Genomic DNA, 13,692 nt, shown 5'->3' on the forward strand with positions numbered 1-13,692 from the left:
AACACATTTATTTCCATTTACTTATTACTTAACGTTAACATTGATGCACGAATTTTTCGTCCGGAAGTAGATAGAACAGAAACTAGATAGAATTTAAAAGAAATCTGAAAAATCATCCAGACTGTGGATGAAACGAGAGACAATCCTGGGACAGAATGCAACCCACTTAATCATTCCTTGGAAAACAGCTTATTTAAGATTAAAAGTACATTGTCATTTATTCGGTGAAAATATACTCTATTACTCAGGTAAACACCGAGTCGAGATACACATTTCTTAGTTCATATTTTCTAGCTGCTTCGAACAACTTTTCAATCCACTGCTTTAAAGTTTTGGCAACAGACCTTCCTCCGCCATCTCGGTCCAATCTAGCATAAAAAGCGGCATCCTCAGCCTTTTCTCTTTCTCCTAAACTGTTATAGTGATTAACTGCAAGGTCTTGGTCTTGAATATGTTCTATCAGATGCATTGCCTCTGATAGTTTGCCATTATGTTTGAGAAGCTGAATACGATAATGAAAGTAAAGATCTTGACCAGTAATTCTAATGACTCCAAAGTCTTTTACAACAGATTTTAAGATATCATCCAGAATATATTCATCTGCTGTACAGAATACTACCCGCTCTTTAAATATGCAGAGTGGAGTTTCCCAATCATCTTGTAAAGTTTCTTCATTTCTATATGACATATAAAGCATGTAATCGTGATCTAAGGCTTCCATTGTAACATCTGGATTTTCATTTTGTCTTTGAAGCAGCTTCTTATTTAGCTTTTGAAAAACCTTTTCAGCATTGTCTTGTAACCCTAATTTCTTAAAGGCCTGAAAAAGTGCATACTGATTTAACAAATCTTGATTGACATGCCTATCGATCAGTAGTCGAACAGTGTCTTCTTCAGACTCCGTTTGCATACTTTCTTGTAAATGTTCATCTTTTTGCTCCAATGAGCACGCATTTTCTGCGTCTAAATCTGTATTCACCTTACTTTCTGTACATGGTTCTCTTTTATAAATGATTTCTTCAGTATTTTTACTGCATGTATCCATTGCAATGGCTTCGTCGTTTGATTTGCAAATAACTTCATCTGCATCCAAACCTGAAGTACCTGTTTGTGTCGAATCCTCGAGCATGTCATGTTCAAGTTCTTCTTCCGAGTTACAGTTAGTCTGTGTCGGTGTGTAACCAGGTTCTTGTTTGTCATCAATGCTCTCTTCAAAGATTTCTGTCGTGCCCTCAACTCCTAGAGAATCTCTTATGTTATTCAATATTGTATCTGCTTCTTCATACCGACCAAGATTCATGAGGTAATTCACCAGTTCTAAATAAATATTCGTTGGAACATCGCTACTGTTTACATCAGCAATTCCGAGTAACAACATTTCTGTTTTCGACAGCAATATTTTATTTTCTTTACCAGCAGTGTTTTGAGATAATGATAATAGCGTGCGTGCGAAAAATGCGGAATAGATGTATTTGTTTTCTTCTAAGTAGGTGTCTTTTGTAGTCTGAAGCGTCTTTTCTATTTCTTCAAACAAATTCTTTGCAGTATCATAATCACCCACGAGATATGCACACACTGCTCTCAATATCTCTAATTCTCGCCTTTCGTTGTCCGTTAATTTTGGTTGTCCGAGAGCCATGTAGAATTTTAGCGTGTCTTCAATATACAGATAAGCTTCTCTGAACCTTAACTGGAAGAAATGAGCCTTCGCTAGTCTCAAAACTGTCGTAAGATACATCTTTCCTTCAACCTTAGACGAAGATTTGGCTTGCATAATCAACGGCTCAAACACTGCTTTGCGAATAGCCCCAGAAAGTTGTACATATTTATTTTGTAGAAGCACTTGGTTCAAAGGATCATACCGTACTCTCATGACTGTGTACAGTGCGAAGTCAATATATTCGTCCACGTCCATCATTTCATCGAAGTATCCCATCGTAAACTCCCCTTTACCAAGCTTGACAGATTGAAAAGTTAGTTTATGAAGGAGATTATTATTTGGAATAAAATAATGAGGAAGATTTTTACTCCTGATACTATCTTCCAGTCTGTCAAGTACACGAAATAGTAGATTCGCGATATTATTTTCTGTCCACTCATTTGCGTTCGTATTTTCACTCTCAGTGAAAAGCAAGTTAATAATAAAGTACGAGTCGAGTTTTGCTTCAATACCTGTAAATCCCGTCTCATGTCTGTCAGATATAAAAGCTTTGAGAATATGTACTATTTCCCTTTGCACACGACTGAGTGATCTTGCTAATTTGAGTTCAGCAAGAGAAAATGATATTCTCCATTCATATTCTTCTACTCTGCTACCTTTTTGTCCCTTCGGTACAATAAGGCATCCAGATGCTAGAATATTTTGCTTCAGCTCTAAGCTTGGCCATCCACTTTTCGCCTGCCGGTTTTGCCATTCTCTTGCAATTTCAGGCCACCCCGGATACGGTAGAGCAAACACTAAATCAGCATTCAGCTGAACGTCTAGAAATATGTTTGTAAATGTCGAACTTGCGGCTGGACCCTGTGATTCGACGTCCTCAAAAACAAGGGTTTCTGAACCCCATTCTTCATCAATACCTGATCGGAAAATATCCGCTAGAACTGTTTGCATTTCGTCCCAGTATTCAGTTCTTGATCGTGCTGTTTCCGCACTGCTTACATAACGATGTGACAAAGACATCTGTACCGGCAGTTCATCTTTCCTACACTTTCTCAACATCACATAGCCAGGATAAGTATCTTCCCATGTCTCTACATTAAGATAAAATGGTGGTGATTCAATGGTAGTATTTTCCTTTAAGGTGCCCTTGCATTGCCTAGCATTCTCCTCTTCATTTCGTTCTTCGGTTTTCACTTCATTGATCTGCTTTTTGTCAAACTCGCACTGATTTCGAACATCCTTTTTCAGTATAGAAACTATATCAACATCTCTTGCATCGAAGAAGTCGTTCGTATTAAGATAAAAACCTTGTGCTGCACTCCCAGCAAGATATAAAGATGTGCTTTTGTAATCTCGAAGTTCTGGATTATAATTTTCTACAATATCTTCTGATATATTCAACAGAAAATGTTTAAGCTCCAGACCGTAGTAAAGCATAAATACGACAGCTGATACGGGGACGTTTGACAGTGGATCTACTGATGTGTCTGACAGTATCCACCGGATCGTGTCTTCGTCCATTTTGTGTCACATGTCCTACAATATATACACCATACTATAAAACGTACATGACCTTTAAATATTTGTTCTTGCTATTCAAATATGGCTTAATACTTGAAAAGCGGGTTCCCATAAGAGCAAATAATTCGAGGATAAGGCTATAACAGTACTATAACCATGGAAAAGTTCGCTCACTAATACTCGGTTTTGACTTCATCATATGTTTATTTTAAATTGCTGTCAAATCTGATATTAAGATATACGCTCTTGGTATATACAGTGATATACCAGTATATTTTATCCATACTCACTGATCCATTTCTTTACATAGCATATGTAAGTATAGTATAGTATTTATAAATATGCTAACTGGTAAGTCAGAGAAAATAATCTGAACAAGAAATAATACAATAGTACTTACCACATTGCAGAGAAACACTACCAAACAATATGCATATCTCCGATCAATAAAACGTACACTGTTTAGATTTCCACTAGATCTACATGTATATTGAAATGTTTAAGTGTTCTCTCAATGGCTGAATGCATAAAACCGATAGACTGTGGCAAATGTATGCCAGCCAGATCCAAAGGGAAATAACTGTTGAAGAAGTATGTTAAGGGGACGCATATTGCTACATTCACAGTTCATACAGCAATGCGGAAGGGGTGCATATTCAAGAAATCGATGGTGGGAAAATAAAAATCATATTTCTAAACTGATATAATACTGATGGACACCTGTAATATTCAGTATTTTGTGGATAAGGATGTGGTACTATGAATGTAATAGGAAAACAGAGGTCTTTGTGAAAGTACATTCAACACAAAATGTTAAGCTTTTGTATAAGGAAAATACAGGTTTTTTACAATAACAGTGTTCCAAATAATGTTGAAGGGATGAGATTTTCTTTCTAACACACCAGGTTTGCTTAAACATGTAAAAATTTAACGCCACGTCTGTTCATCTCGGGATGGACGCCATATTTCTCATTGATAAAAAATGTAAACAAAAAAAATCAGAGTGGGATTAGCATTGCAAGGGCATAACATGACATTCTACACAATGAATACCTTAGAACAGATATCTAAGATGTTACACAGGTCAGGCGGGTAAAATGCATAATGTCGATCACTTGAAATTCATCTTGAAAAGGTGGTTAATTTTAGTTTGTTTACATGGTTTTAAATTTTCCCACGACTTCTCGGCGATTCACTGCAAATGTATTACTGCGCCGGACGAAAGGTAACTCTAATAAACAACGGGAGACAACTTAGGTGTCAGCACGTGTACGGTTTTTTAAAAAACATGTCGATGATAATAATTTCTTATCAAATAATGAATCCTATTCAGATATTCGTCTTTATTATTAGAAAATTATTAATTTCTGTGGACATTTGTCAAAAACTATTACTTACAGTGGACTACTTTGCGCATCAAACTGGTTTCCGCTTCAGTTGTGAGGCACTTCCGTTATACTTTTTGACAACAATAACAAAAGACAAAATGAATCAATAAAGTCACTTATAAACCGACTGCTACTTAAATCAGTGTAAGTAAAGTTGTTGTTACAACATTATACATGTTCGTTACGTTATGAGATAAAGTTTATCTTGAACTGCATAATCCATTAATTACGTTTAGATGATATTGCATTTACAACTTATTTGACCCCGTTTTTTTACGTGAATGACAGCATTCATGTGCAACTCGTGCAAACAGAGTTATGAAAAGTATGGTGGAGAATTCAAGGACAAATTATAAATGACATTAAAGTGAGGATAACTGTATATTCGTCCAGTTTTGATCATTGACATGCCTGCTGTGTATTAGTAACTTTTGTGAACAAGATTAGAATGTTGCTTTTGCACATATACACATTGATTGGACCTCTCAACCAAATTTCATACCTTATTTTAGGGAATTTTAAGACAATACATTTTCAAAAGTTTGTTGAATGTGTTTTGATATTTAAGTGCATTGTAGTTCATGAATACCAAGTTAAAAATTAATGATGGCAACATTTCTAGGCCTTTATTGTAAGCCACTAGACTTCTGTAACGATAAATGTTTAATGTATTAAGGGGAATATACTCTTTTAGTTTTGGAATGTGGCATTCCTTGACCACCGTATCTTTTCTTATGCACTACTTTGTAAACAAACTAAATAATGCTTTTAGCTCACATATGCGAAATGAAAAGCAAGACAGTGAACTTATTTCACTTTCTTTCTTTAAATTAGAATCAGTAGGACATTGATAAATGTTTGGACAAAGTGAAGCACTATTATTTTCGGACCAAAAAGTCTTAATTGTTGACTTTGAATGTACACAAGAAGTCTTATGTAATTCAACAATAACTTTCTTGTTTCAGTTTTTCTCATTTTTACTTTAGTGAGCAATCCTTTGTGTACTTATAACAGTTGAAACAGTATTCATTTTATTTACCAAAACCTTGTACTTTTTTGCAGGTAAATTTTATAATACCCCACCCACTTTTTTCTAATTTCAAAGTATACGTCCCCTTAATATCATTAATGTATAGGCCTAGATATTTTTCTAGTATTTTGTGTTCTGCTTGAATGTTTCATAAATTTTTATTGGTTAAAAATTGCAGCAATTACTTTTTAATACATAAACTAGTATTACAAGGCAGGTGTTCCGAACTTCCTATATTTTCCATGAATAACGGTTAGGCTTTTTTTGAGAAGTATTCAACTTAGCCGAGACTTGTAAGATTTGTACCTTCTGTAAAAAAACCCGGAATTCGGTGATAAAAGTTTGTCATTCATCTACTGCTTTATTCTATAGATGACTAAATCTTGATGACTAAAAGTTTAGGCGACACATTCTATTAGGAGAGCATTTCTACAACTTCATACCATTAAAGGAGGAGAAATGTCAAGTTTTACTTCAGAAATAAAATCTTATATAAGGAAATCCTTTGTAAGCATAGCTTGCAACCTGGCAAAATAATAGCCGACTCGATTTGACTGAGTCTGTACTTGAAAAATCTATACCAAGCTTATCCTTCAAGTTTTCTGAAAAAAAATCACAACAATATTGAGTTGGCAGACGTACGCAACTAAAACAAATTGTAAAAAAGGACAGAAATCAAACAAATTTGCAAATAATTTTGGTAATATGAACAGCTAATTTAATGGTAATGCACCGAGTCAGCACAACTGCATGTGATACTAACTATAACAGTTTATTAAATTATCGAGTTTTTTTAGCAATCAGTAATCAAGTATATTTGAAAAACATTTTAGCTCCGAAACTGTAGTATGACCAATATATAACTTAGAGATATCATGACAGATGCCACCTCAAGCAATTTTGCGAACCGCGAGCTTCTTATAAAGCAGAAATATATATTTCAATGGACTGTTATCATGATGAGAAATAGGTTTTGTGATTGATTTATTGGAAACTGTATCCTCGTACAAACTCATTTCATAATTTAAAGGGAAACTGTTACTTTGTACAAAATGTCATCATTTCAATAATCTTGCAAACAATGAAAGCATGACCAGGATACAATGTAATTTGAAGGGACCAGGATACAATGTAATTTGAGGCACGTTTAATATAATTTTAAATACTTGTCAGTCAAAGAAATATGTTAGGTGATGTTTCGAGTATCTTATTACTGTATCAAATTGTTAGAATCTGTTTATTTCATTTTTAGAGCAATGCTCTTTGAAATCTGTCTTCATCATGTTGGTTACTGTATCAGAAATATTTGAAGTCTGACTTGTCATTTTTTGCATAAAAACTATTTGCTAATTCAAATTCAAGAACTTAGAATTACACGGTTGGATGGCAAACGCTGGCTTACTTTTAGATTGAATTGTAAATCATTAATATAAGAATGTATAATTACTGAAAAAAAAGATATGAAAATAAGATAATTCAAACATGTAATAATACTGTAAAAAAGCAGTGGAATTTTTAGAATAATATTCTTTTAAAACAATTTACATGAACATCATAAATTATATAAGATTTGTTTTAGTTTATATGTAAAGCAGTCTACTCCTACAAATTGATCACAATTTTCGAAAAATTCTCCATTCTGACTGGGTTTAAAATAGGAGATATTTCGTATTTTTAATATTCTTTGATAAATACGTTTATTTATTCAAAACGATTTTTAAGCATCGATGTTACAACTATTTCCTTTATTATTTGAATATTCATGGCAACAGTGCATCATTTTATTCCATTTTTGCAGGCACAGAGCCCATATTTTGTTTTAATATTTGAACATTCATATAGTAGATAAAGTGTGTATTTCAAATTGTCAGAGACGTTAGTGAACTTTTCCGAACGTAGTAACTGTGGTCTGAAGTGAATACAACAAAATTTATAAAAGATTTCACCTTCAAACAACTTGCAATTGAATCGTTAATTCGACCTGTTTATGAGACTATATGTAGTTTTCTAAATATACAGCATGTCTATGTTATAATATTTAAAGAACAATCAAGTCATAATCCAATAAAGACTTTTGTGAACATCTGATATCCTTTTCGTTCTTTCCAGGGCTATTGATTGGTACAGGTAGAAACAGTATGAATAACATACATTTTAAAAGCAATTATCTTGCATACACACGAGCTATGATAGACTGCTAGTTACTAAAGAACGTGGGGTGCATTCAGCATATGCTGTGGAACGTACTATCTGTCTCTTGTAATAAATAAAAAATGGAATTAAAGAAAACACATATATTTTCAAATAGTAACCATACAAAAGTAGACGATGATAACTTAAGGAATTAAATTATTTTATTTCAAAGTACGAAATACTTGTATGGCCAAGGAAGGCCGAAATTAAAAAGATACGATTTAGTGGCAAGTGGGGAGGATGGGGGCTGGGGAGAGGGGAGTATGTTTTGTTCCCCACCAATCACTACTGTTCGCTTTAAACTTAATTCTTACAAGAAAAGGTAAATAAAGGTAAAAAGTAAGCATATTGTAAGACTAGATAGAGGTAATAGTAAATGATTTTATCTATAAAAATCTGTTGGCAGTAATGGCTAGAAATAAAGAGATTTTTTTATAGGTTTGAAAGGAGTGTTTTTTTTTGTGTTTTCTCCCCCTTTTAGGAATAATTTTGATAGAATTGCTAGTTCCACCACTTAGTCCCCAGTTTTGAACACGCTCCATCGCTAATCCACAGAGTTAGATGACAGCGTATGTCTTGGGGACAAATATCGTACTAAAAACCCACAAGCTGATATAAAATAATTTGTATACCAACTTTTATAGCATAATTCACAGACACTTGGAGGTCAAGCCCCCTCCCCTTCCGCCCCTGCCAGGTATCAGACAATATTCATATTTATAATACTCTTTATTGCATTAATAGTAAATGGCAATTTTCAAAACATGCTGAATTTGTAACAAAACATATTCAATGTTTAGATATGTGCTCAGTGTCTTTAAACATATTGACTGATATCTGGGAAGCGGTGGGGGTGGGGTGGGGGTGGGGGTGGGTGGGGTGAGGTCCCCAGTGGGGGTGGGGTGGACTGATATCTGGGAAGCGGGGAGAGGGGGGGGGTGGGTGGGGTTTACCTCCAAGTGCCTGTGGCATAATTCTTTATTTTAGACGGTTTTGCTGTATCTATGATAAACGAACTTTTGTATTTAAGATATTTTCGTATAATGATGAATAGTTCATTTGTCAGTGTGTGTGATCAATTCTGTTACTGCTTCCTTTCTGTGTTACTTTAATATTTCAGGAATAAAATGAAAAAGTATGATTCTATCTCTTTTCATAACTTTCATATAGTACAAACTGTGTCTTTATAAAACTGTCAGGAACATTTGTGTGATGTTTTGCCCACTGAGGTCCAAACTAATAACTCGTCTGTGAATTTAATGTATTTCTAAATCCCAACGGGAGACAAAAGAATTAGGTCTACAAGCTGGGAAATGTAGCGCTGTAGTTCTTTTCGCATGACTTATAACACATTTAGAGGATTACTGTATTACCCTAAAGTAACATGTGCACATAACAGGTTTTTGAGATGTACTAAACGCATATCGGGTGAAACGAACACCTATTAAACAATTCTTATGGTTCATGACACTACTTCTTAACTTTATTGTTTGATTGATACATATAATGGTTATACATTATTATTTGATTGATACATATAATGGTTATACAATATATTGTATTGAGAACTCTCTCAAATAGGAAGATATAAATTGAAACAAATTTGATTATTTAAAATTATCTATTTCGGAGCGACATACTTATATACTTGCATATTATTGTAAGGTCACTTCCTGAACTGCGAAACAAACAAAGCGTCAAAAGTCACTTGAACAGCACATGAGAGTCCATAATAAACTTAGCCCGAAGGTCATTTCGAAACTTGCTTCAACTTAAAGTTCAATATTTGTTTTGCAAGCGTACGCCCTTAAACCCTTTAAAGAATATATCATCGTTATAGAAAGAAAACAATACAAAGTGAAGCATCAAAACATCTCTAAAGCTGAAATCTGAATAAGAAATACTGAACAAGCGATATACGCATAGTTAAAATATAATGCATTTTCTTTGTCCAGTATATCACAATTTCTCTTTGTTCAAGACAATGCATTTCACCGGAAGTACACTTTTCTAAATTACTTTGTACTTTGATCGGTACGTTACAGTCAAAAAATGTAATGTGAATCTATGTTCATGTTAAAGATGCTCTGAGAAAGAGAGCACACACACTTCCAAGAAATAAGTGTAAGAAAGATTAAAATATCAAATTGCTAAGTCAGTAAGTGTGATTGAAAGAAAACTGTTTTTCCATTGTTTGTATTGTATTCTAATATTACATTGATGGCACGTGACGTAAAGCTAATTTTTGAATGAAGCCTTTTTGCACTTATAAATTCAATATATTTAGGAGAATGATATGCAAAAAGGAATTATCGCTTGACGTGAAATAAAACTCTCTTATATTTCTTGAAAGACAGCTAATATAGCAGTTTGACAAGCTGTTTGTCTATTATACTGATCATAGTTATAGATGTAAAACTTGAAACAGTTTTTTTCTGGCAATGCCTTAGAGATTGCAAAAATGAAATTGAAAATTTTCTCTTTCAAAAGTTTATATGAACAGACATTTTATTATATCTAACTTGAACATTTACAGTTCATCGTTATATACAAATAAAATCAGCATTGTACATTATTCACAGGGGCACTGTGTATGCTTACATACAGATTATTACTTTGTCACCAAGATTGTGGCGTAACAATTTTAATATTTCAAATAAACATTGAAAAGAGCAGACTGTATTCAACAACAAGACATTTAGAATTATCAATTATAGTCAAAAATCAAAATTAATCATTAATATAATAACTGCGAAAAGGAAAACTATGAGTGATTTGATAAGTTAACAGCAATTCATTTATTTTGCTATATTAGAATGACGACTATTTAAAAAAATATATATTAATAAGATATTAAATCACTTTCAGTTTTTAAGCAACTCCGCAAGTTATTTGCCTTTGGTTGTGACAAGTACGACACAGATATATCATAATACAAGAAACTACAACAGATACATACACAACAATTCGAAATAGTGTTTTCTTAACCAAGAAGCAGGTAAAAGTGATTCTTTTCACAGCTTCAATATTTTTAATTCTGTCTACATATTTCACTACCTGTTTATTTTTATCATCTGAAGACAATTTGTTAATGCCTTTCCTTTTCATACTACGGATAAAGGCAAGCAAAGCTATACCTATTTAAAACAATTTCATTGATATTCTTGAACAAATTGTTTGTTTCTATTTCGAACTCTAACACGATCCAGTTGTTTTTCTAGTAAAAAAGAAGTCTGAAACTGTGACGTTATTTTGCAACAAAATCAACGCTTGTACGTCACAAGTATTACGTCATTCTGTCAGACGTCATAACAGCGCGCTGGAACAAAATCGCACAAACGGCCAAGGCTGTAGATAGCAGTCCTAGATATCGTGTTAGGATCTAAATGATATATCCAAAATAGTGATTTTCCCTTGAATAAAATCAATGTTTGTCTTTCAGATGCATACTTTTACATAACTCGGGTTAAGTTTTCGTTTGTCAAAACAATAAGACAATAACTCTGTTGGCAATGTATTATTTTTTTTTCCGCCCACTCAGGTCCAAAAGTAATTTCTTGTCTGCGAACTTGATACATTTCCTAATCTTAAGGGAAAACAATACAATTAAACCTACATGTTGGCAATTTGGTGCTGTCATTTCCTTCCTCAAACAATGTAACAAACAATAGAGATATAGCTCTAATAACCGCCTCTAAATGATTTTGCAAACAATTCAGATTTTCGATATGTACACAATGCTTACCAGGGCTCGACGAATCCTTCCATCTGTCACAAATTAATTTGATATTTGTTTTAGTTTTAGATTTCAATATGATCGATATAAATCAAGGTAATAATATGATGTACGCTGAATCGAGCAACATCGTGGACAGTGAGCTCTTATAAAACAGAAGTAAATATTTAATATGTCTTTTTGTCAAGGCAGGAGACACCTTTTCTGTTTAATTTATTAATCTCATTGGAGTCTTCTGCATTCATGCTTATAACAAACAAAGTATTGTTATAGCCAGCTAATTCATGGCTAGATATTTGGTAAGATACATCGATTGGATACACAAGACATCATTTTTCCATTTTCAATATAAAATTGTCGAAGGCGAATACTCAAGAGGTGACATAGGTATATACAATACTAGCTGCTAGACAAATAATTACTAATTTCCAGTCTTGACTTCATTTGCAAATCCAGAAATAATTATGTAACATTTGACTTAGCAGCAGACATAAAAAATCACTACATTGTTTCAGACAATTTCTTCAGAAAGGAAATTCTTCATGTTATTATGAGACTGTTTTTTAACATTTATTTCCAAGAAAGCTGAACATATATAACTAACAAAGCTTAACATATATAGGAAAGCTAATCAGTCATTGATTGAATGTATGAACTGGAGCTTCGGCAGACGCACATTTGTAACTAAGATAGTATTCAACGAATATTGCACATTTATCAAAAACATGCTATATTTGTGATTCAAGCAGTTATATAAAATGGATCAGATAATGAGTTAATTTACAAGAAATAGACTTATATGGATTATGACGTGTGGAATGTAATTTTTCTTTTTCTTTTGACAACCCTGCACACCAAACAACAAGGACAAACGTCCGGTTGCCAAAAAAACACCCTTAAATCAAAACCATGTAACAGTGTTTGTTTTTTGTAATATTCGCGCAGATAAGTCTCAAATATTATAAAAGTATGGTTAATTTTTTCTGTTCACATACTAGAACATAGACAAAATATACCACACTTATATATTTTCAGACCTATCTGTTCGTAATGTAAATAAAAATAGCTTTTCATTATTTTGTACTTTGTACTTTATATAATTACCTTATATTTCAACGCAACGACACTTCCAAATAACGTTTCATTTTTGGAGTCATTTGTTACAAGAAGAGCAACTGTGTTCTGGCCCCATGTTCACAAAACGCGTTTCAGTCTTAGCTAAATAGTCTCTTTATTTCATCTTATTCAGAGATTACAACTTATATTATATAAACAGATACATTTATAGATTATAAATGGTTATAGGATATGTACACTTTGTTACAAATTGTTTTGAAATGATCGAGAGAGGTGACGATCGTGAAGGGTAGACGTGTTTATCGTTGCTCACGCTTTCCAAGTTATTTATGGACATAATGTAGTTGTTTCAATAAGTAAAAGTTTGTGGAACTTACTAACACTGGAAAACTTTAAGATGGTGTTAACAAATTTGTGATGGATTTTCCCAAAAACGTGATTTAAAAGACAAAATGGATATTTCTTTGTGTACACTTAGATACCTTGCCACCTGTGTTCACCTGTCTACCTGTGATCAGAAATATCAGTGCTATATGAATGTAAATCTGATCATTGTTAACTGACAATAAAGTATTTATCTACTGAAAGAATCTAACGGATTAACTTGTTTACTGATACGTAGTGCACAGTGCTTAAATGAAAGGAACAGTATATTACATTTCAAACTGAATGTGTCATACAAAATATATCTATATATACTATTGAGTGAGAACAGTTTTCAAATGTCTTTTCATACTCCGTCTTCCAATAATTCTAAGAAGAGAGTACTAAGCTCACCAGACTTTGATAACGACTTAAAAAAGAATAAAACATACGCAGATATTGTTATGAGTCCACCACCTTCAACGGAATGCAAAGGAGTATCCACTGTGCCCAGTCGGGAGGCCGCCGCCAAAGGTGACTCCTCCCGGTTGGGCACGGCGGATCTCTCGTCTCATATAGGTACAGACTCAGATGCAGAAGAGACACAACAACCACCCCAACCACAGACAGTGCCTTGCATAACAATTCCGCAGGAAGAAATGGAGAAGCTCTCAAATCTCCTCATCTCAACTTTCGAAGGTCAGATTGAAAATTTGGTTCGCCG

General features: G+C 33.6%; 1 protein-coding gene across 1 annotated transcript; it reads right to left on the bottom strand.

Annotated features, from left to right (window-relative positions):
• LOC123553417 (uncharacterized) lies at positions 1-3,721 on the bottom strand. The gene is made up of 2 exons (XM_045343134.2): positions 3,582-3,721; positions 1-3,196 (listed from the first exon to the last, which is right to left on the bottom strand). Exon 2 carries the CDS (start codon positions 3,179-3,181, stop codon positions 245-247), a length of 2,937 nt encoding a protein of 978 aa, XP_045199069.2. The 5' UTR covers positions 3,182-3,196; positions 3,582-3,721; the 3' UTR covers positions 1-244.
• Positions 3,722-13,692: the final 9,971 nt, after the last annotated feature.

This window comes from Mercenaria mercenaria, chromosome 4 (genome assembly GCF_021730395.1).
Source record: "Mercenaria mercenaria strain notata chromosome 4, MADL_Memer_1, whole genome shotgun sequence".
Lineage (NCBI taxonomy): Eukaryota > Metazoa > Mollusca > Bivalvia > Venerida > Veneridae > Mercenaria > Mercenaria mercenaria.

What these genes read in the sequence shown, in the direction of transcription:
- LOC123553417 (XM_045343134.2), bottom strand. Translation starts at nt 3,181, where the DNA reads ATGGACGAAGACACGATCCGGTGGATACTGTCAGACACATCAGTAGAT.